This window comes from Cherax quadricarinatus, chromosome 35 (genome assembly GCF_038502225.1).
Source record: "Cherax quadricarinatus isolate ZL_2023a chromosome 35, ASM3850222v1, whole genome shotgun sequence".
Classification (NCBI taxonomy): Eukaryota; Metazoa; Arthropoda; class Malacostraca; order Decapoda; family Parastacidae; genus Cherax; species Cherax quadricarinatus.
The window spans coordinates 21,228,628-21,252,101 of NC_091326.1; the positions used below are offsets into that span (position 1 = coordinate 21,228,628).

Genomic DNA, 23,474 nt, shown 5'->3' on the forward strand with positions numbered 1-23,474 from the left:
ATTGATCGTTGGAACTGCTAAAAGTTGGAGCTGGAGTAAGACAGATCCAGTAGGTGGAGTAAGACAAAGATCCAGTAGGTGTAGTAAGACAAAAATCCAGTAGCTGGAATAAGATGAAGATACAGTAGCTGGAGTAAGACAAAGATCCAGTAGCTGGAGTAAGACAAAGATACAGTAGCTGGAGTAAGACAAAGATCCAGTAGCTGGAGTAAGGCAAAGATCCAGTAGCTGGAGTAAGACAAAGATACAGAAGCTGAAGTAAGACAAAGATACAGTAGCTTTTGCTTCCCAAATTGTTTCATGACATTGGATGGCAAAAGATTAAAATTGTTAAATATAGTTTTTTTTTTTTAAATAAATTAGGTTGTCATTAATTATTTTAATACTATTCACTGGTTAATATTCTTCCATCTACTTTTTCCAGCTGGTGGTAGTCCTGCTGCTTATGTGGGCACACCAAGCCCTGGCACAGGTTACCAAGGCTCTCCATCACCAGGCTCTGGAGGGTATGCCTCACCCTCACCATTAGCTTCATACAGCCCCATGACACCAGGTGCACCTTCTCCATACAATCCTCAAACACCAGGTGCAGGTGAGTTGTTGTAATACATTGTTTATCAAGATAAATGAGTTTTTGCATATTGTTTATCAGAAATATGACTTTTCATTGTACAGTATTCATATTCATTTACTGTATTCGTCTCTTAGGCGAGCTACAGTACTTCATTTACTTAAAGAAATGCAAGACTTCCTTATTTTGTTTATATACTTAAGCTTTTCATCGACTGCATTTAAACTTCAGATATGTGCAGTACTGTTTTGAGTCTTGGTTGGCATTTATAGCCTCTAATGTGCAGTTATTGTAAAATATCATCAATGTTTGTTCCCATCAGGTATGGACTCCTTGGGCATGCAAGATTGGCAGACAACAGATATTGAAGTGAGGATCAAGGACACCCACGATGATTCTGGTCTCATTGGACAAACTGGTATTATCCGAAGTTTATCGGTAAGAAATGTTTTATTAAATTATTTTTGTTTCTAGGGGTGAAATCTGCATGTCCATTCATTTGTCAGATTGTCATTTTTACCTATTTATAAATTTAATAGTGTGTGTAGGCACTTAACCAGATATTATGAAGAGGTATTGGGTAATAAGGGTCATATACTCTGTATGTAGGGTAGGATGGTATCACCAGTTTTTAATATAATTTGCATTGTGTTCATTGCTTGATCTGTTCCACTTGCCAGATTTTGAAAACTTTACAACAATTTTTTAGGGGTTGCACATGAGCTTAACAGATTGTCAACTACTGGTAACTATGCTGAGCTCATGTACAGTCCCTAAAATTGCAGTAATTCCTGAAGAATTTGACAGTAGGTTTGTTTCATAAGATGGAACAGAATAAGCAGTGAGTGTATTGTAGATTTAGAGAAAATGTTAAAATTATCCCAATAGTCGAATATCCAGCAGGCGTATGTGAGCGCATTAGAAGTGAGTGGAGGCAAATGGTGTATGGGACTTGATGAGTTGTTGGAGAGTGAGCAAGGTAACATTTTGTGAAGGGATTCAGTGAAACTTGTTAGCTGGACTTGAGTCCTGGAGATGGGAAATACAGTGCTTGTACTCTGGAGGAGGAGTGGGGATATTTGCAGTTTGAAGAGTTATCTGAATTGTCGTATCTGCATTGGCATCTGAATTATCATATCTGCATTGGCATTTATACCCAAACCATGGGGAAATATCAGCTTTCTCTTAGGATATGACATGATACCCTTTACATTACTTCTTATCCTTTCTCAGATGTCCCCTACACTTTCTACCTACCCTTCTCAATATTCTGTTTTTCTCCGCTACTTGACAGGCAATTTCAGCATTCCTTCTTTCACTCAGAATTATACTCTTCATACCATCTTCTAATTTCTTACTAGTTTTTTTTTTTTTTTCAACAAGTCGGTCGTCTCCCACCGAGGCAGGGTGACCCAAAAAAAAAGAAAGAAAATCCCCAAAAAGAAAATACTTTCATCATCATTCAACACTTTCACCACATGCACACATTATCACTGCTTTTGCAGAGGTGCTCAGAATACAACAGTTTAGAAGCATATACATATAAAGATACACAACATATCCCTCCAAACTGCCAATATCCCAAACCCCTCCTTTAAAGTGCAGGCATTGTACTTCCCATTTCCAGGACTCAAGTCCGACTATATGAAAATAACCGGTTTCCCTGAATCCCTTCACTAAATATTACCCTGCTCACACTCCAACAGATCGTCAGGTCCCAAGTATCATTCGTCTCCATTCACTCCTATCTAACACGCTCATGCACGCTTGCTGGAAGTCCAAGCCCCTCGCCCACAAAACCTCCTTTACCCCCTCTTTCCAACCCTTTCGAGGACGACCCCTACCCCTCTTTCCTTCCCCTATAGATTTATATGCATTCCATGTCATTCTACTTTGATCCATTCTCTCTAAATGACCAAACCACCTCAACAACCCCTCTTCTGCTCTCTGACTAATGCTTTTATTAACTCCACACCTTCTCCTAATTTCCACACTCCGAATTTTCTGCATAATATTTACACCACACATTGCCCTTAGACAGGACATCTCCACTGCCTCCAACCGTCTCCTCGCTGCTGCATTTACCACCCAAGCTTCACATCCATATAAGAGTGTTGGTACTACTATACTTTCATACATTCCCTTCTTTGCCTCCATAGATAACGTTTTTTGACTCCACATATACCTCAACGCACCACTCACCTTTTTTCCCTCATCAATTCTATGATTAACCTCATCCTTCATAAATCTATCCGCCGACACGTCAACTCCCAAGTATCTGAAAACATTCACTTCTTCCATACTCCTCCTCCCCAATTTGATATCCAATTTTTCTTTATCTAAATCATTTGATACCCTCATCACCTTACTCTTTTCTATGTTCACTTTCAACTTTCTACCTTTACACACATTCTCAAACTCATCCACTAACCTTTGCAATTTTTCTTTAGAATCTCCCATAAGCACAGTATCATCTGCAAAAAGTAACTGTGTCAATTCCCATTTTGAATTTGATTCCCCATAATTTAATCCCACCCCTCTCCCGAACACCCTAGCATTTACTTCTTTTACAACCCCATCTATAAATATATTAAACAACCATGGTGACATTACACATCCCTGTCTAAGACCTACTTTTACCGGGAAGTATTCTCCCTCTCTTCTACACACCCTAACCTGAGCCTCACTATCCTCATAAAAGCTCTTTACAGCATTTAGTAACTTACCACCTATTCCATAAACTTGCAACATCTGCCGCATTGCTCCTCTATCCACTCTATCATATGCCTTTTCTAAATCCATAAATGCAATAAAAACTTCCCTATCTTTATCCAAATACTGTTCACATATATGCTTCAATGTAAACACTTGATCTACACATCCCCTACCCACTCTGAAGCCTCCTTGCTCATCCGCAATTCTACATTCTGTCTTACCTCTAATTCTTTCAATTATAACTCTACCGTATACTTTTCCTGGTATACTCAGTAAACTTATTCCTCTATAATTTTTACAATCTCTTTTGTCCCCTTTCCCTTTATATAAAGGGACTATACATGCTCTCCGCCAATCCCTAGGTACCTTCCCCTCTTTCATACATTTATTAAACAAAAGTACCAACCACTCCAACACTATATCCCCCCCTGCTTTTAACATTTCTGTCATGATCCCATCAGTTCCAGCTGCTTTACCCCCTTTCATTCTACGTAATGCCTCGCGTACCTCCACCACACTTACATTCTGCTCTTCTTCACTCCTAAAAGATGGTATACCTCCCTGGCCAGTGCATGAAATTACCGCCTCCCTTTCTTCCTCAACATTTAAAAGTTCCTCAAAATATTCTCGCCATCTACCTAATACCTCCCACTCCCCTACTCTGTTTTTAATGGACAAATCCATACTTTCCCTAGGCTTTCTTAACTTGTTTAACTCACTCCAAAATTTTTTCTTATTTTCATTAAAATTTCTTGACAGTGCCTCTCCCACTCTTTCATCTGCTCTCCTTTTGCACTCTCTCACCACTCTCTTCACCTTTCTTTTACTCTCCATATACTCTGCTCTTCTTATAACACTTCTGCTTTGTAAAAACCTCTCGTAAGCTACCTTTTTCTCTTTTATCACACCCTTTACTTCATCATTCCACCAATCACTCCTCTTTCCTCCTGCCCCCACCCTCCTATAACCACAAACTTCTGCCCCACATTCTAATACTGCATTTTTAAAACTATTCCAACCCTTTTCAACCCCCCCACTACTCATCTTTGCACTAGCCCACCTTTCTGCCAATAGTCGCTTATATCTCGCCCGAACTTCCTCCTCCCTTAGTTTATACACTTTCACCTCCCTCTTACTTGTTGTTGCCACCTTCCTCTTTTCCCATCTACCTCTTACTCTAACTGTAGCTACAACTAAATAATGATCTGACATATCAGTTGCCCCTCTATAAACATGTACATCCTGGAGCCTACCCATCAACCTTTTATCCACCAATACATAATCTAACAAACTACTTTCATTACGTGCTACATCATACCTTGTATATTTATTTATCCTCTTTTTCATAAAATATGTATTACTTATTACCAAATTTCTTTCTACACATAGCTCAATTAAAGGCTCCCCATTTACATTTACCCCTGGCACCCCAAATTTACCTACTACTCCCTCCATAACATTTTTACCCACTTTAGCATTGAAATCCCCAACCACCATTACTCTCACACTTGATTCAAAACTCCCCACGCATTCACTCAACATTTCCCAGAATCTCTCTCTCTCCTCTACACTTCTTTCTTCTCCAGGTGCATACACGCTTACTATAACCCACTTTTCACATCCAATCTTTATTTTACTCCACATAATCCTTGAATTTATGCATTTGTAGTCCCTCTTTTCCTGCCATAGCTTATCCTTCAACATTATTGCTACTCCTTCTTTAGCTCTAACTCTATTTGAAACCCCTGACCTAATCCCATTTATTCCTCTCCATTGAAACTCTCCCACCCCCTTCAGCTTTGTTTCACTTAAAGCCAGGACATCCAGCTTCTTCTCATTCATAACATCCACAATCATCTCTTTCTTATCATTTGCACAACATCCACGCACATTCAGACTTCCCACTTTGACAATTTTCTTCTTCTTATTCTTTTTAGTAATCTTTACAGGAAAAGGGGTTACTAGCCCATTGTTCCCGGCATTTTAGTTGACTTTTACAACACGCATGGCTTACGGAGGAAAGATTCTTATTCCACTTCCCCATGGATATAAAAGGAAAAGTAATAAGACCAAGAACTATTAAGATAAAATCAAAGAAAACTCAGACGAGTGTGTATAAATAAACGTGTACATGTATGTGTAGTGTGACCTAAATGTAAGTAGAAGTACATGTACATGTACTTAATTCTCTGCATAACATTCACACTACACACAAATCTTAGACATTTCCACTACCTCAGCTTCCTGCTGCTGCATTTGATGGTTATGCTTTACACCCAAAACAAAAAAAGTGTTGGTGCCACTATACTATAAATACTCTGATAGTAATTTTTTAATTTGACACATTTTTCTTTCCATAACATATGCAACTTGTTTTCTTTCATCTATTCAGCAATTTATTTTATCTTACTTTTTTTTTTTTTTTTCTCTCTCAACAAGTCAGCCGTCTCCCACCAAGACAGGGTGACCCAAAAAAGAAAGAAAATCCCCAAAACGAAAATGCTTTCATCATCATTCAACACTTTCACCACACTCACACATTATCACTGTTTTTGCAGAGGTGCTCAGAATACAACAGCTTAGAAGCATATACGTATAAAGATACACAACATATCCCTCCAAACTGCCAATATCCCAAACTCCTCCTTTAAAGTGCAGGCATTGTACTTCCCATTTCCAGGACTCAAGTCCGACTATATGAAAATAACTGGTTTCCCTGAATCCCTTCACTAAATATTACCCTGCTCACACTCCAACAGATCGTCAGGTCCCAAGTACCATTCGTCTCCATTCACTCCTATCTAACATGCTCACGCACGCTTGCTGGAAGTCCAAGCCCCTTGCCCACAAAACCTTCCTTACCCCCTCTCTCCAACCCTTTTGAGGACGACCCCTACCTCGCCTTCCTTCCCCTATAGATTTATATGCTTTCCATGTCATTCTACTTTGATCCATTCTCTCTAAATGACCAAACCACCTCAACAACCCCTCTTCTGCCCTCTGACTAATACTTTTATTAACTCCACACCTTTTCCTAATTTCCACACTCCGAATTTTCTGCATAATATTTACACCACACATTGCCCTTAGACAGGACATCTCCACTGCCTCCAACCGTCTCCTCGCTGCTGCATTTACCACCCAAGCTTCACACCCATATAAGAGTGTTGGTACTACTATACTTTCATACATTCTCTTCTTTGCCTCCATAGATAATGTTTTTTGACTCCACATATACCTCAATGCACCACTCACCTTTTTTCCCTCATCAATTCTATGATTAACCTCATCCTTCATAAATCCATCCCCCGACATGTCAACTCCCAAGTATCTGAAAACATTCACTTCTTCCATACTCCTCCCCAATTTGATATCCAATTTTTCTTTATCTAAATCATTTGATACCCTCATCACCTTACTCTTTTCTATGTTCACATTCAACTTTCTAACTTTACACACATTCCCAAACTCATCCACTACCCTTTGCAATTTTTCTTTAGAATCTCCCATAAGCACAGTATCATCAGCAAAAAGTAACTGTGTCAATTCCCATTTTGAATTTGATTCCCCATAATTTAATCCCACCCCTCTCCCGAACACCCTAGCATTTACTTCTTTTACAACCCCATCTATAAATATATTAAATAACCATGGTGACATTACACATCCCTGTCTAAGACCTACTTTTACCGAGAAGTAGTCTCCCTCTCTTCTACACACCCTAACCTGAGCCTTGCTATCCTCATAAAAACTCTTTACAGCATTTAGTAACTTACCACCTATTCCATATACAGTGGACCCCCGCATAACGATCACCTCCGAATGCGACCAATTATGTAAGTGTATTTATGTAAGTGCGTTTGTACGAGTATGTTTGGGGGTCTGAAATGGACTAATCTACTTCACAATATTCCTTATGGGAACAAATTCGGTCAGTACTGGCACCTGAACATACTTCTGGAGTGAAAAAATATCGTTAACCGGGGGTCCACTGTACTTGCAACATCTGCCACATTGCTCCCCTATCCACTCTATCATATGCCTTTTCTAAATCCATAAATGTAATAAAAACTTCCCTACCTTTATCTAAATACTGTTAACATATATGCTTCAATGTAAACACTTGATCTACACATCTCCTACCCACTCTGAAACCTTGCTCATCCGCAATCCTACATTCTGTCTTACCTCTAATTCTTTCAGTTATAACCCTACCGTACACTTTTCCTGGTATACTTAATAAACTTATTCCTCTATAATTTTTACAATCTCTTTTGTCCCCTTTCCCTTTATATAAAGGGACTATACATGCTCTCTGCCAATCCCTAGGTACCTTCCCCTCTTTCATACATTTAATAAACAAAAGTACCAAACACTCCAACACTATATCCCCCCCTGCTTTTAACATTTCTGTCATGAGCCCATCAGTTCCAGCTGCTTTACCCCCTTTCATTCTACGTAATGCCTCGCATACCTCCCCCACACTTACATTCTGCTCTTCTTCACTCCTAAAAGATGGTATACCTCCCTGACCAGTCCATGAAATTACCGCCTCCCTTTCTTCCTTAACATTTAAAAGTTCCTCAAAATATTCTCTCCATCTACCTAATACCTCCCTCTCCCCATCTACTAACTCCCCTACTCTGTTTTTAACTGACAAATCCATACTTTCTCTAGACTTTCTTAACTTGTTTAACCCTTTCAGGGTCCGTCCCGTAGATCTATGGCTTTATGGTGAGTGTCCAAACCGTAGATCTACGCCATGAGCTCAGCTCACTCTGATAAACTGTGAGTGGTACATTTGGGCCTAGATATGAGAGAATACATATATGTGGTATGTGTGCACCACATAAAACAGATCCTGCAGCACACTGTGTATAATGAGAGAAAAAAAATGAAATCATGATTTTTCGATTGAAACAGCAACTTTGCAGTGTTTTTTCGTATGTTTTTTATAGTTGTATTTGCGATTTCTTGGTCTCATTTGATAGAATGGAAGACATATTACAGAAATAGAGATGATTTTGATTGGTTTTAGCACTGGAAATGGCTTGAAACTGAGCTCAAAGTAGCGGAAATGTTAAATTTTTGCCGATATTCAAGAGTAAACAAACGACCTCACACATCTAATACACATCAGCTGGTGGGTCTAATATACATTCACAAATATGGTGATGATATTTATACAATTCTTACAGTATTGAATAACAGTAAATCTTCTATTTTTTGGTGTGAATAAAAATTCATTATGTGAATAAAAAATCAAAATGGAATTTATTTGTAAAGCCTCAAAACATAAGTAATGAACAGAGGAAATGTTAGTTTAGTGCCAGGAATGCCTACATTGTTTATTCTGGACCCTATTTTGAAATTGGAATATTTTGAACTTTGTGTTAAATTGGCCAAATTAACAATTTCCGATCACTTTATTTTGTAGTTGAAACAGTTGACTTGGCGATTTCTTGTGCTCAATCGATAGAATAGAAGTAATACTAGTGAAATAGCTAAGAATTTGGTTGATTGGAATAAGGTAATTGGCCTAAAATGGGAGTCAAAGTCGGCAAAATCGCTGATTCGTAAATATCGCTGACACATCAAAATTCGCGAGAGCATAATTTCGTCAATTTTCCACCAAATTTCGTACTTTTTGTTTTATTACCTTCACAAAAAGATCCTCTACGATTTCATAAGAAAAAATAACAAATTTTTTTTTTGAAAATTCTTGGACACTGGTGCGTGACTCCAGATTTGGGCCTTGGACCCTGAAAGGGTTAACTCCAAAAATTTTTCTTATTTTCATTAAAATTTCTTGACAGTGCCTCTCCCACTCTATCAACTGCTCTCCTTTTGCACTCTCTCACTACTCTCTTCACCTTTCTTTTATTCTCCATATACTCTGCTTTTCTTATAACACTTCTGCTTTGTAAAAACCTCTCATAAGCTAACTTTTTCTCTTTTATCACACCCTTTACTTCATCATTCCACCAATCACTTCTCTTTCCACCTGCCGCCACCCTCCTATAACCACAAACTTCTGCCCCACATTCTAATACTGCATTTTTAAAACTATTCCAACCCTCTTCAGCCCCCCCACTACTCATCTTTGCACTAGCCCACCTTTCTGCCAACAGTCGCTTATGTCTCCCCCGAACTTCCTCCTCCCTTAGTTTATACACTTTCACCTCCCTCTTACTTGTTGTTGCCACCTTCCTCTTGTCCCATCTACCTCTTACTCTAACTGTAGCTACAACTAAATAATGATCCAATATATCAGTTGCCCCTCTATAAACATGTACATCCTGAAGCCTACCCATCAACCTTTTATCCACCAATACTTAATCTAACAAACTACTTTCATTACATGCTACATCATACCTTGTATATTTATTTATCCTCTTTTTCATAAAATATGTATTACTTATTACCAAATCTCTTTCTACACATAGCTTAATTAAAGGCTCCCCATTTAAATTTACCCCTGGCACCCCAAATTTACCTACTACTCCCTCCATAACATTTTTACCCACTTTAGCATTGAAATCCCCAACCACCATTACTCTCACAATTGATTCAAAGCTCCCCACGCATTCACTCAACATTTCCCAAAATCTCTCTCTCTCCTCTACACTTCTTTCTTCTCCAGGTGCATACATGCTTACTATAACCCACTTTTCACATCCAATCTTTATTTTACTCCACATAATCCTTGAATTAATACATTTATATTCCCTCTTTTCCTGCCATAGCTTATCCTTCAACATTATTGCTACTCCTTCTTTAGCTCTAACTCCATTTGAAACCCCTGACCTAATCCCATTTATTCCTCTCCATTGAAACTCTCCCACCCCCTTCAGCTTTGTTTCACTTAAAGCCAGGACATCCAGCTTCTTCTCATTCATAATATCCACAATCATCTCTTTCTTATCATTTGCACAACATCCACGCACATTCAGACTTCCCACTTTGACAATTTTCTTCTTCTTATTCTTTTTAGTAATCTTTACAGGAAAAGGGGTTACTAGCCCATTGTTCCCGGCATTTTAGTTGACTTTTACAACACGCATGGCTTACGGAGGAAAGATTCTTATTCCACTTCCCCATGGATATAAAAGGAAAAGTAATAAGACCAAGAACTATTAAGATAAAATCAAAGAAAACTCAGATGAGTTTGTATAAATAAACGTGTACATGTATGTGTTGTGTGACCTAAGTGTAAGTAGAAGTAGCAAGACATACCTGTAATCTTGCATATTTATGAGACAGACAAAAGACACCAGCAATCCTACCATCATGTAAAACAATTACAGGCTTTTGTTTTACATTCACTTGGCAGGACGGTAGTACCTCCCTGGGTGGTTGCTGTCTACCAACCTACTATGTGTAGATATATCATTTTCACATAGTTTGTTATTTTCACTTCATCTGTACTCCTTCCATTCCAACCTTTAATCTTCTCCTTTCTCACATATCTACTTATTCTCACCATTGTTTTCTTCATTTAGGTAGGGTGTATTTTTAAGAATGAAGTTTATGGCTGTAGGAATGGAAGTGCAGGGGTGAAGAGAAATAATAGGTGAAATGTATATTGAAGATAACATTAGGTAACTCCATGGGAAAGTGGAACAGAATACTTCCTCTGTAAGCCATGAATGTCATAAGATGCAACTAAAATGCCTGTATACATTACTAAAGTTATGAAAAGAAACTTTTGTTTTTCTTTTTGGGCGACCCTGCCTCGGTGGGATACGGCCAGTTTGTTGAAAGAAGAATATTAGACAGTTGGTTTTTGGGACTTGACGAGCTGTTGGAGTGTGAACAGGGCAATATTTTGTGAAGGGATTCAGGGAAACTGGTTAGCCACACTTGAGTCCTGGAGGTGGGAAGTACAATGCCTGCACTTTAAAAGAGGGGTTTGGGATATTTGCTGTTTGGATTGAAATCTGAACAGTCGTATTTGAGCGCCTCTGCAAAGACAGTAAGGGTGTGTGAATAATGGTGAAAATTTTGAATGATGGCAAAAGTTTCTTTTTTTGGATCACCCTGCCTTGGTGGGAGGCGGCTGACGTGTTGAAAAAAATTGTACAGGAAAGAGTTGTCATAAGAAATATTTTACCAGTATTATAGTAGTACAAGAAAGGTAAACTATGGAAAAGTAGAAGGTATGCCATGTAAAAAAAAGAAGAAAGATAAACTACATGCAAAAGACAAACAAGTGAAATATATGTAAAAGAAGAAAAGTAAATTATGTAAAAAAGTATTTACCAATACTAGGAGTGAGAACTAAAGGACCAAGTAAATCTTATCAAGATGGAACTTGTGAGATTCTGGGAAAACTGTGTGGGTTGTGCCATCTATCTTAACTAAGTGCCTTCTTCAGTTTAAACCAATAGATTTGGAACAAACTGACAGGGTCTAGATCAGATGAAGTAGATTTATTGAATCAGGTGTCTGAAGCCAAAGAATGCACAACAGTTGTGGGGCTGTACCAGTTTGGTATCTGTTAATTTACCATATGAAAGCTATTTTAGTGGGCATTGAGAAAATACAGGAGTTTTTTATTTTTCTTAATGAAAATTATAAATCTGTTCTTTTACTCTGAAAAATTTACATTTTTAATTTTTTACTTTCAATTGCTAAATTTTTTGTTCAGAAAATTTTAAATAAGTGATGCACTACAGTGTAAGTGAATGGCGTCAGTTCAAATTTCATAGCACTTAGTCTCCAAATTTCATAGCAAATACTGTTCAAATTTCATAGCAGTTGCTGTACAGATTTAATAGCAATTACTGTACAAATTTCATGGCAATTACTGTACAAATTTCATGGCAATTACTGTACAAATTAACAAAAGTAATGTGGCCATAATATAATCTTCATCTAATATATTCATTTGCATTGCTTTCCACTGTCACTATTAAGAATGTATTGAATGTATGGGAGGGCTCCGCTTTACAGCATTTCTCTAATACAGCGGTTTTTCAGTTATACCCATTCTTCATTTATTCAGACTTCCTACAATGAATATATACACCACTTGCTATGAGCTAAGGATGAAAATATTTTAAGGTAAGTAATGAGTGTACTGTATATGCATTTTTTAGACCTAGTTTTATTGCTCACTTAAACCAGAAATACAGTTGCAATTTTTTTCTCATTATGCACGGTTTGCTGCAGGATATTTGTTATATGGTGCACCTTTACCACACAGAGCCATTCTCTCATATCTAGGTCCAAATTTACCACTCACAGCTTATCGGAGTGAGCTGAGCTCATCACGTAGTACTACGGCACAGAACCTGGCTTTAACCCTTTCAGGGTCCACAGGCCCTCTCAGAGACTTGTTCTCAGGGTCCCCCAAATTTCCCCCCCAAAAAAAAAAAATCTTATGAAAAAAATAGAGAATCTTTTCCCGATCATAATGACACCAAAAGTATGAAATTTGATGGAAAACTTACGGAATTATGCTCTTGCGAAGTTAGTGGTCTCGATGATGTTTATGTATCGGCAATTTTGCTCACTTTGAGCCCTATTTTCGGCCAATTCCAATGTACTAGTTGACAAAAATCATAACTATTTTGCTAGAACTCCATTTTTTCAATCGAATGAGTACAAGAAACCACCAATTTACCGATTTCAACTATCCAATACAGTGGTCAGAATTTAGCAATTTTGCCAATTTCACACAAATTTCAAAAGATGCCAATTTCCAAATAGGGTCCAGAATAAACAAGAAAGACATTCCTGGCACTAAAATAACATTTCCTCTGTTCATTAGTCATGTCCCCAGGCCCCTCTTACATTTCTTTTGCTTTCCACTTTGAATTTTTATTCTCACAAAAAAAAACAAGATTTACTGTTATGCAGACTACTGCATTAGTGTAGAAATGGTATAAATAATATCGGCGCACTTGTAAAAGAATATTAGACTCACCAGTTGACGTGTATTGGATGCTTAGCATGATTTGTTTACCTTTGAACTTTGGTAAAAATCGAACATTTCTGCTACTTTGAGCTCAATTTCAAGGTACTTTTCATTGTAAAACCAGTCAGAATCATCTCAATTTCTGTAATATATCTTCCATTCTATACAATGAGACCAGGAAAACTAGAATACAACAATAAATACAGTGCGAAAATATAGTGCAAAGTCGCTGTTTTAATCCAGAAACACGGTCAAAGTTTTTTTTTGTCATTACGCACTGTGTGCTGCAGGATTTTTTTTATACTACGCACACTGATCACATAGACCCATTCTTTCATATGTAGGCCTACCAGCTTTCTCTCACTAGATTTGAAGGCAATAGAATTTATGCATACTGTACGTCATGGACACTGGCGTGTAAGCCATACTAATACAGCCGAAACCCTGAAAGGGTTAAACCCGTAGAACAATGGCACAGACCCTCAAATGGTTAATATATGATAGTGTAAACGTGTTATCAGGCTTTTATATGGATTTGAAAGTGGAAAAAAGGCTTGTTTCACTTTACAGAAATTTCTCACTTACAGCAGTAGCAGCCCAGAACCTAACCTGCTGTATAAGCAGGGCCCTCCTGTATTCTGGCAAGACAATGATGGAATGAGTGATGGTGAAAGTGTTTCTTTTTTTTTTGGGGGGGGGGGGGCACCATACTTTGGTGGGAGACTGCCAGTGTACTAATTCATTCAAAATGGAGAATAGTTATAATATAGGAGAGGGCTAAGGAAGTGATTAATGAATAGGGAAAATGTTGCTTTAATGTCTGGAATGTCCACAGTACAGCCTCTCCTCTTTAGCAATGTACTACTCGTTTACTGACGACTTGGACTTACGACAGACTTTCTAACCAGTATGCATACCTAAAATACAGTGGACCCCCGAGTTTTGTGATTAATCTGTTCCAGAGAGTCTGCCGAAAGTTGAAATTCACGAAACTCGAAACCACTTTCCCCATAAGAAATAATGTAACTCCAATTAATCCGTTCCAAACACCCAAAAGTATTAACAAAAATTACTTTTTTTTATAGATTAAATATAGATTTACATACAAAAAAGAATGAGAAATCAAGTATAAAACGAGAACATCACACTTACCTTTATTGAAGACTCTTGATGGTGTATGGAACATAAGAAAGCAGGAACACTGCAGCAGACCTTTTGGCCCATACTAGGCAGGTCCTTCACAAACCATCCCACTAACATAATATTTGCCCAACCCAATTTTCAATGTTCCCCAAGCAATTAGCTTTGATAATTCTATTCACTCATGTGCAAGTCTTACTCAAACCAAGTTGTGTGTGTGGGGAAGTACCCTGGCTGGTGTGTTCTTTCTTGAATTCTATCGTGTAGGTGTAGGAAAACTCAAAACTGGTCACAGGTATATCACAAGTGCTACCTTGGTGAAATATGGTTTGTATGTTAAAAATAAAAATAATGAATGTTGTAGATTCCTCTTTAATCATAATTTTTGTGCCAACAGGGTGGAATGTGCTCTGTATTCTTGCCAGAGGAAGAACGTGTTGTCAACTTCTCCTGTGAGACGCTGGAGCCCATCACACCAGAACAAGGCGATCGTGTCAAAGTAAGTTTTGCAAATTGTGTGACTTTGTATTTGTGTATTTTTCAAAAGTATTTTGTACTGATTACTTATTGAGATTTAGTTTGCACTGGCAATGCTGTTTTAACCCTTTCAGGGTCCAGAGGCCAAATTTCAAAGTGTGCACCAGTGTCCAAGAATTTTCAAAAAATAATTTTGTTATTTTTTCCTATGAAATGGTAGAGAATCTTTTTCTGAAGGTAATAAAACAAAAAGTATGACATTTGATGGAAAATTGACGAAATTATGCTCTCGCGAATTTTGATGTGTCAGCGATATTTACGCATCGGCAATTTTGCCGAGTTTGACTCCCATTTTAGGCCAATCACGTGATTCCAGTTGACCAAATTCTTAGCTATTTCACTAGTAATACTTGTATTTTATCGATTGAGCACAAGAATTCGCCAAGTCAATTGTTTCAACTACAAAATAAAGTGATTGGAAATTGGTAATTTGGCCAATTTAATGCAAAGTTCAAAATATTCCAATTTGAAAATAGGGTCCAGAATAAACAATGCAGGCATTCCTGGCACTAAACTAACATTTCCTCTGTTTGTTAGTTATGTTTTCAGGCTTTACTAATGAATTCCATTTTGATTTTTTATTCACATAATGAATTTTTGATCAAACCAAAAAATTAGAAGATTTACTGTTATGCAGTATTGTAATAATTGTATAAATAATATCACTACATTTGTGAATGTACATTAGACCCACCAGCAGGTGTGTATTAGACGTGTGAGGTCATTTGTTTACTCTTGAACATCAGCAAAAATTTAACATTTCCGCTACTTGGAGCTCGGTTTCAAGCCATTTCAAGTACTAAAACCAATCAAAATCATCTCTATTTCTGTAATATATCTTCCATTCTATCAAATGACACCAAGAAATCGCAAATACAGTGGTCTCTCGTTTTTCGTAATTAATCCGTTCCTGGAGGAGCTACTATAAACGAAATTTACGATTTGCGAATCAATTTTCCCCATAAGAAATAATGTAAATACAATTAATCCATTCCTGACACCGAGAAGTATTAAAACAAAAAAAAATTTTTACATGAAATATACATGTAGTACATAAACAATACAATGAGAAATGATGAATGAAACATTAACAGCATAACACTTACCTTTATTGGAGATTCTTCTTAGTGTATGGGAGACTGGAGGAGGAGAGAGAGTGGATTGTTTATAGTTTGGAAGGGGAATCCCCTTCCAGCAACACCTCAGGTACCAATTGCTTTTCTGGGGTTGCTTGTCTTCTCTGTTTCTTAATGCCACTAGGACCACCTTGAGAGTCACTGGAGTCCTGTCTCGCAAAATAACTGTGGAGAGAGCTCTGTTTCTGGCGTCTCTTTAACACTTCCCTAAAATGGCCCAAGACTTTGTCACTGTACATGTTGCCAACATGGCTTGCAACAACCTTGTTAGGGTGATGTTTCTCCATAAAGCTTTCCATCTTACCCCACATAGTAAAAATCTCTTTAATTTCTGAAGAAGGCGCCTTCTTCCATCTCTCTTCCTCCTCCTCTGCAGCAAGATTCTGAGCTGCGATGTGTTGCTCTTCCTGCTGAAGCTCTTGCAGCTCCTCAGTGGTGAGCTCTTTGTTGTGGTCTTCCACCAATTCTTCCACATCCTCCAAACTCACATCCAACCCCATGGAACTCCCCAGTGCCACAATTGATTTTACAACAGACATAGGCTCATCAGGGTCAGTCCCAAACCCTTCAAAATCCCTCTTGTCGACACAATCTGGCCACAATTTTCTCCAGGCAGAGTTCAAAGTCCTGGTAGTCACTCCCTCCCAAGCCATACCTATAAGGGTTATGCAATGGAGGATGCTGAAGTGTTCTCTCCAAAATTCCCTTAGGGTCAAGTGAGTGTCTTTGGTCACAGTCAAGCACCTGTGAAACATTGCTTTTGTGTAGAGTTTTTTAAAGTTTGCAATGACCTGCTGGTCCATGGGCTGGAGGAGAGGAGTGGTATTCGGGGGCAAGAACTTTACTGTGATGAACCCAAACTCCTCGAAAATTAGGTCATCCAAGTTTGGAGGATGAGCAGGTGCATTGTCCATTACTAGCAGGCACTTGAGATCCAATTTCTTTTCCAGGAGATACTCCTTCACACTAGGGCCAAACACTTCATTGAACCACTCGACGAAAATTTTCCTTGTGACCCATGCCTTACTATTAGATTTCCAAAACACACACAATTTACTCTTCATTACATTGTTTTTCTTGAACACTCTGGGATTTTCAGAATGGTACACTAGTAATGGCTTCACTTTGAAATCCCCACTAGCATTAGCACAGAACATTAGCGTCAGCCTGTCTTTCATAGGCTTGTGTCCTGGCATTGCCTTTTCCTCTTGTGTAATGAAGGTCCTCTTTGGCATTTTCTTCCAAAAGAGGCCTGTTTCGTCACAGTTGAACACTTGTTCAGGTTTCAGTCCTTCAGCCTCTATGTACTCCTGGAATTCATGCACATATTTTTCAGCCGCCTTGTGGTTCGAACTGGCAGCCTCACCATGCCTTACCACACTGTGTATGCCAGTACAGTTCTTAAATCTCTCAAACCAGCCTTTGCTGGCCTTAAATTCACTCACATCAACACTATTTGCAGGCAATTTCTTTACCAAATCATCATGCAACTGCCTAGCCTTTCCACAAATAATTGAAGTCATAAGAGTATCTCCTGCTAATTGTTTCTCATGTATCCACACCAATAATAGCTTCTCAACCTCTTCGAGTACTGGTGATCTCATTTTTGTCAGCATAGTTACCCCCTTTGCAACAACAGCATCCTTGATTTCCTTTTTCTTGGCCACTATGGAACATAAGGTTGTGTAGGGTTTCTTATACATCCTGGCCAGTTCAGCCACACTTGTACCACTTTCATATTCTTCAATGATGGTTTTCTTAAATTCAATCGTATTTCTCACCTTCTTTACCACAGGCTTGGCACTAGGAGCTTTCTTTGGAGCCATGGTAGCTTATTTAGTACTTGCAAGCACTAAAATAAATGGAATATGAAATATTTCGCTGGAGCACGTGAGGGGACCTTCGCTCACTGGTAAACAATGCCAGACTGGCTGCCGCCACGGCTCACGCCGTGGGTACACGTCCCAGACGAATTACGACTCGCGAGTCAACTATGAAAAGCGAGCCCATGTTTATACGAAAATACCCCTGTGATTGGCCAAATTTACAATTGCCGGGAACTACGAAAAGCGAGGGACCACTGTGCAACTATAAAAAACACATGAAAAAACACTGCAAAGTCGCTGTTTTAATCGAAAATTACGGTCTCAGTTTTTTCCTCTCGCTATGCACTGTGTGCTGCAGGATTTGTTTTATGAGGTGCACACATACCACATAGATGTATTCTCTCATATCTAGGCTAAAATTTACCGCTCACAGCTTATAAGAGTGACCTGAGCTCATGACTTAGATCTACGGTTTGGACCCTTAACGTAAAGCCGTAGATCTACGGCACGGACCCTCAAAGGGTTAATTACAGCCTTCACCTAAGCTTTGATGTTTATGAAGTTTTATTTTGATCACTAACCATTCTGTGCCTGGAAAATATTTACCATATTTTCAGACTGATTTTAATGCTAAATCTAAATTATACAAAATTTTACTTCTTATGGTATTTCATGGACTGTTACGTGCATTAGTTTTTACTTATGTATGTAGTACATATTTCATGAAGCATGACACTCATGAGGGTCATTCAACTTAGTGGTGTTGAGTCTAACAGCATAACTAACCTGTCATGTGTTAAGGCTTGCTACAAAAGAGTTTACCAGCAATTGAGAATCATCCATTATTTGACATAAATCTTTGCAGGTAATTTTTGGAGAGGAGCGTGAGCAGACGGGCAACCTTCTCTCCATAGACCACAATGAAGGTGTAGTAAAGCTAGATCATGCAGATGTAAAGATGTTGCAACTTCGCTATTTGTGCAAAATGAAGTAACTTGCGCAATTTGAAATTTTATTTGAATTTTTTTTCCTTATATGAGCTGTTCTTTTGAAAAGGAAATAGGCTGTAATTGTTAAAACTGCAGCTTTTTAAGTAATACATAAACAAACAAGAACCTATGTAATCTTAACTGTTTATTGGATCAATATCTTGGCATTACTGTAGAGGTATGACCAAATTTAGGAAATATTGAGCGTATTGATCAGATTTTGTGATTTCTTGTGCTAATGAAGTTGGTAGAATTACAACAGAGATTTTAGGAAATATAAGAAAATTTAGGAATATTTATGAAATATGGCTAAGGAGTAACTAGAACTAAATTAAAGTACATTGCTGTAGTAATAGTAAATGTAAGTATTCTAATTGTTTCAGGTCAAATTGAGTTTTCTTGGTCTATCAGACTTAGCTAAATGGAGTAAAAAAGTGCATGAAACATCTCTATAATGTAACATAAGGTCATAGGTAATCAGGATTTTTACTGTAGCAATTAGATTCTTCAAAACCTTTCATTTGTTAGGTTTTCTCATGATGCTTTTCTCTATTTTTTCTTTCATTTTTGATGCAGATTTTCTTAATTGCTGTACTTACTCATTCATTGCCAAATAGTGTGTGTAAAGCCCCCCAAAAAAAAAAAAGAAAAAAACAAAACAATACTGGTTACCTTCTTTTTATTTTGCACTGGCCATTTTCCACTGAGGTGGGTAACACTTTCACCATCATTCATTCAGTTGCTGTCTTGTTATAAGTTCAAATGATCTTCAGAACTTCAACATCCTCACCTTTTATGTAGTGCTGGCACTGTACTTTCCACCTCCAGGACTTGAGTCTGGCTAACCAGTTTCCGTCAATACCTTCACAACTGTTACTTTGCTCACACTCCAATAGGGCACCAAGCCATAAAATTACTTTTTTGTACTCTAAGATGCTCATTCAAGCCTGTTTGATGTTCATGATTCTACCACTCAAAACCTTCTTTACCCCCTCCCTCCAACTTTTCCTGGGACAACCCCTACCCCCTCATTTCTTTCACCTCAAGTTTATATAAACTCTTAGTAATCCCATTTTGCTCCATCCTTTTTAAATGCCCAAATCACACTGGTAATCAATTCTCAGCCTCTGAATTGTATTTTTGGTAACTTCACCCCATCTTTTAATCTCCGCCCTAAATTTTCTGGTTCTCGAATTTAATTCACTCCAGATGTCGATATGACAACCAAAATGGACAACAACCAAAGCAGTTTTTCCCATAAAGAATAATGTAAATAGAATTAATCCATTCCAGATCTCAAATGACAATATAATAATTTATTAAAAATGTGCTAACTACTACATAAAACTATAAAAGTGAATACTAAAAGAAACTCTAACTGAAATACTGTACAGTAAATGAAAATTTAACTGCCTCTTACAGTAAATAGAAATTTAACTGCCTCTCCTCTCTTAGAGAAGAGCTAATGGTGTACTGGAAGCAGGAGGTGAAGGAGAGGAGGGGGTATGTTATTGCTTAGAAGAGTACCCTTCTATTAATATGTTGGGCAACTGTTCTCCTGGTGTTTTCTCTTTGTCTCTTTTCACCGCTAATACCTTGTTCTGACTCGCTGGTTCTTTGTCTCTCTGAAAACCTGTCAATTGAGGTTTGTTTCAGGGTCCATTTTAACACTTCTTTAAATTGAGACATTACACTGTCATTGTACCAAGACATTTTTTTTCTTGAATTCCTTGTTTCAAAACCGATTTGCTCAAGAAGTAATGCAGTTGACAGCTGAGGTTCCACTAAGTTTACCCCCACACATTGTTCTCAAAAGTGACATCTCCACTGCCTCCAGCCTCCTCCTCAATGCAAAGTTTCAAATCCATGCCTCACACCTATAAAGAGTGTTGGTACTACTATGCTCTGCTGTATTTCCCTATTTTGCCTCCTTAGGTAAACTTCTTTTCCTTAGATGCCTCAACACACCATCCACCTTTACTCCCCTTCGTTTATTCTGTGGTTCACCTTCTCTTTCGTTGACTGATCTATGTTCACTTTTAATTTTCTTCTTTTACATACCATGCAAAATTCCTCCAACCTTTGCAACTTCTTTCAGAATCTCATTGAACTGTGCCATTGATAAAGAACATCTGTGACAACTTCCTCCACTTGAGATCAGAATTATCTTTTAATCCAGCACCTGCCTCTGCCCGCTTTTCCTTAGCATTCACCTCTTTTACAACCGCACCTCTAAATGTGAGATTACACACCCATGTCTAAGGTTACTTTTACTGGTTACTAGTTCCCGTCTCTTCTATGTACCTTAACCTGAACCTCACTTCCTGCATGAAACTCTTCAACACTTTTAGTAATGGATTACCTATTCCACACATTTGCAACATCTCCCACATTGCTCGCCTATCCACCCTATCGTATGCCTTTTTCCTTACCTGTATCAAAATATTGTTTACTCTTTCGCTTCAGTGTAAACACTAAGTCTACACATACCCCACCTTCCTAAATCCACCCTTCTACCCTGCAGTCCTGCATTCGATGATAATTCGTCTGTCACCATTACGCGGTACTTACATTCTCTCGTGTCCCCTTGTACCTTATACAAGGGATCTTTGCATGCCCTCTGCCAATTCTTAGGTACCTTCTCTCCTCATGCATTTACTGAACCAACTTACCAGCCACTAAAATGATATACCCATCCATTTTGTCTAACATCTCTTTTTTTTTTTTTTCCATCCGCCTCATTTGCTTTACCCCTTTTCATTCTACCTCAAGTCTTGAGTATTTCTCCCATACACATCTGGGACTTGGTTACTCCAGTAAGATGTTATTCCTTCCTGCAAAATACATGAAATTACTACCTCCTTTTCTTTTGTACATTTAACAGCTCAACACATTTCCTCCATCTACCCAACACCTCTGCCTCCCAACATTATTTTTAACTGCCAAGTCCATTTGCTCCAAAACTGTTTATTGTTCTCAACAAAATTAGCTGATTAGGCTTCACCCATTCTCTTATATGTTCTCCTTTTGTTTGCTCTCTCACCACTATTTTAACCTGTATTACTTTCAGTTTAACTTATTGCACCACTCACCCATATATTTATTATTTTTTCTTGCAATATTTATATGTATCTGTCTATTGAAGTAATGTGAGACAAGAAAACTAAGTTCAATATACTTTTTTTTCATTGCTTTCTTAATATTTGTAATAATTTAGCTGCCCAAAAAGTTGCTTCAGAATAATCCTCAGTACTTCCGAAAGTTTGGGCTTCTTGGTTGTTTGCAAGATGATGATCAAGTAGAACATTAACAGTTAATAGGTAAGAGATACAAAATGCTTTTCTAAATTAGTTATCCTTGTTAGCATCTTGTATAATTAACAAGCATCAGGTAGTGTGCTTGTATATACTTTTGTATATAAAGGGGACTTGTAAACAATAGCAACTTGATAATCTGTTGCAACTAAAGTACTGATGGTCATTGCTGGCTGATTATGCTTCTTTTAGTTTATAATGGCAATTTTGTATATGAGGTTTGGACCTAAATCAAGAGAATATTTTATTTTTTATTTTGGAGAGGGTAGAAAGGATTTGTCAACAACTATCCTAGGATAGGCAGACTTTTGTCAGTGATTTATGTGATGTAAATCATTTAAAAAACCAACAAGTTGGAGAATGTGACACTTGTGCAACATTTGAGAATCATTATTGAAGAAATGTTTTGCCAGCCAGTGGCTTCTTCAGTCCAGTACAGAGAAGAACGGTGAAAGGTGAGGAGTGTGAGGTAATCAGTCCCTCAGTCGTCTCCAAAATGAGGGACTGATTACCTTTTAACTCCTCATCTTCCACACTCTTTTCTGTATTGGACTGAAAAAGCCACTGGCTGGCAAAACATTTCCTCAGTAAAGATTCCTAAATGTTGTATAAGTGTCACATTCTTCACTGTGATTTATGATGTACAGGGTGTTATGCATCACAAATAACTTGCTCATTTACCTGCTCTTCATATTAAAAGCTCTTCAAGAAGTCATATGTGATTCAACAAAATTGTGTGATATATTTTACATCTATTGCATATTTATCATGTGTAATTTTATTCGCTATACAATGATCATTTACCTCCCTTGTTCTTTTTCTTGGCGAATTTGTGTACACATTCTTGAAGTTCTGTAGTTAATCCTGTACCATTATTATGCTATTTGTCAGCATATTAGCCTTTTGTAAACATATCTGTGTAGAAGATGCTTGATGGTATTGAAAGAACTAAATTCGTTGACGATGAAAAAATATTACTCAACAAGATTGTTTTATTTTTACGTCTAGAATTCACATGGCTGCATCAAATATATTGATGGAACATTTATATTGAAGAGTGAAATAAACTTGATTTTTTCATGCACTTGTTTTAATGTACCATTCGTTGATATGTACAGATATGATGCTTACAAAATTATTGAAAGTACTTCATATGCTTCTCTCGTTTTGATTATACATATAAGGCCAGTGCACAGGTGCCAGTTGGTTATTAAGTAATTGTAAAAGATTAAACTGGTATGGGGGTAGATAGGAAAATGTTTAGATACAAGCATATGATAATGTTGTCTTGGTTTGTTTATAATGATCTAAACTAGTAGGAATA

General features: G+C 37.7%; 1 protein-coding gene across 1 annotated transcript; it reads left to right on the forward strand.

Annotated features, from left to right (window-relative positions):
- Positions 1–424: 424 nt before the first annotated feature.
- On the forward strand, positions 425–23,230 carry Spt5 (Transcription elongation factor subunit Spt5; the record flags this gene model as incomplete). Its single annotated transcript, XM_070091436.1, is given in 4 exon segments — positions 425–592; positions 894–1,009; positions 14,746–14,847; positions 18,713–23,230. Coding segments are annotated over 4 exon segments (515 nt in total), but the record flags the coding sequence as incomplete, so codon positions are not given.
- Between the last annotated feature and the right edge of the window lie 244 nt (positions 23,231–23,474).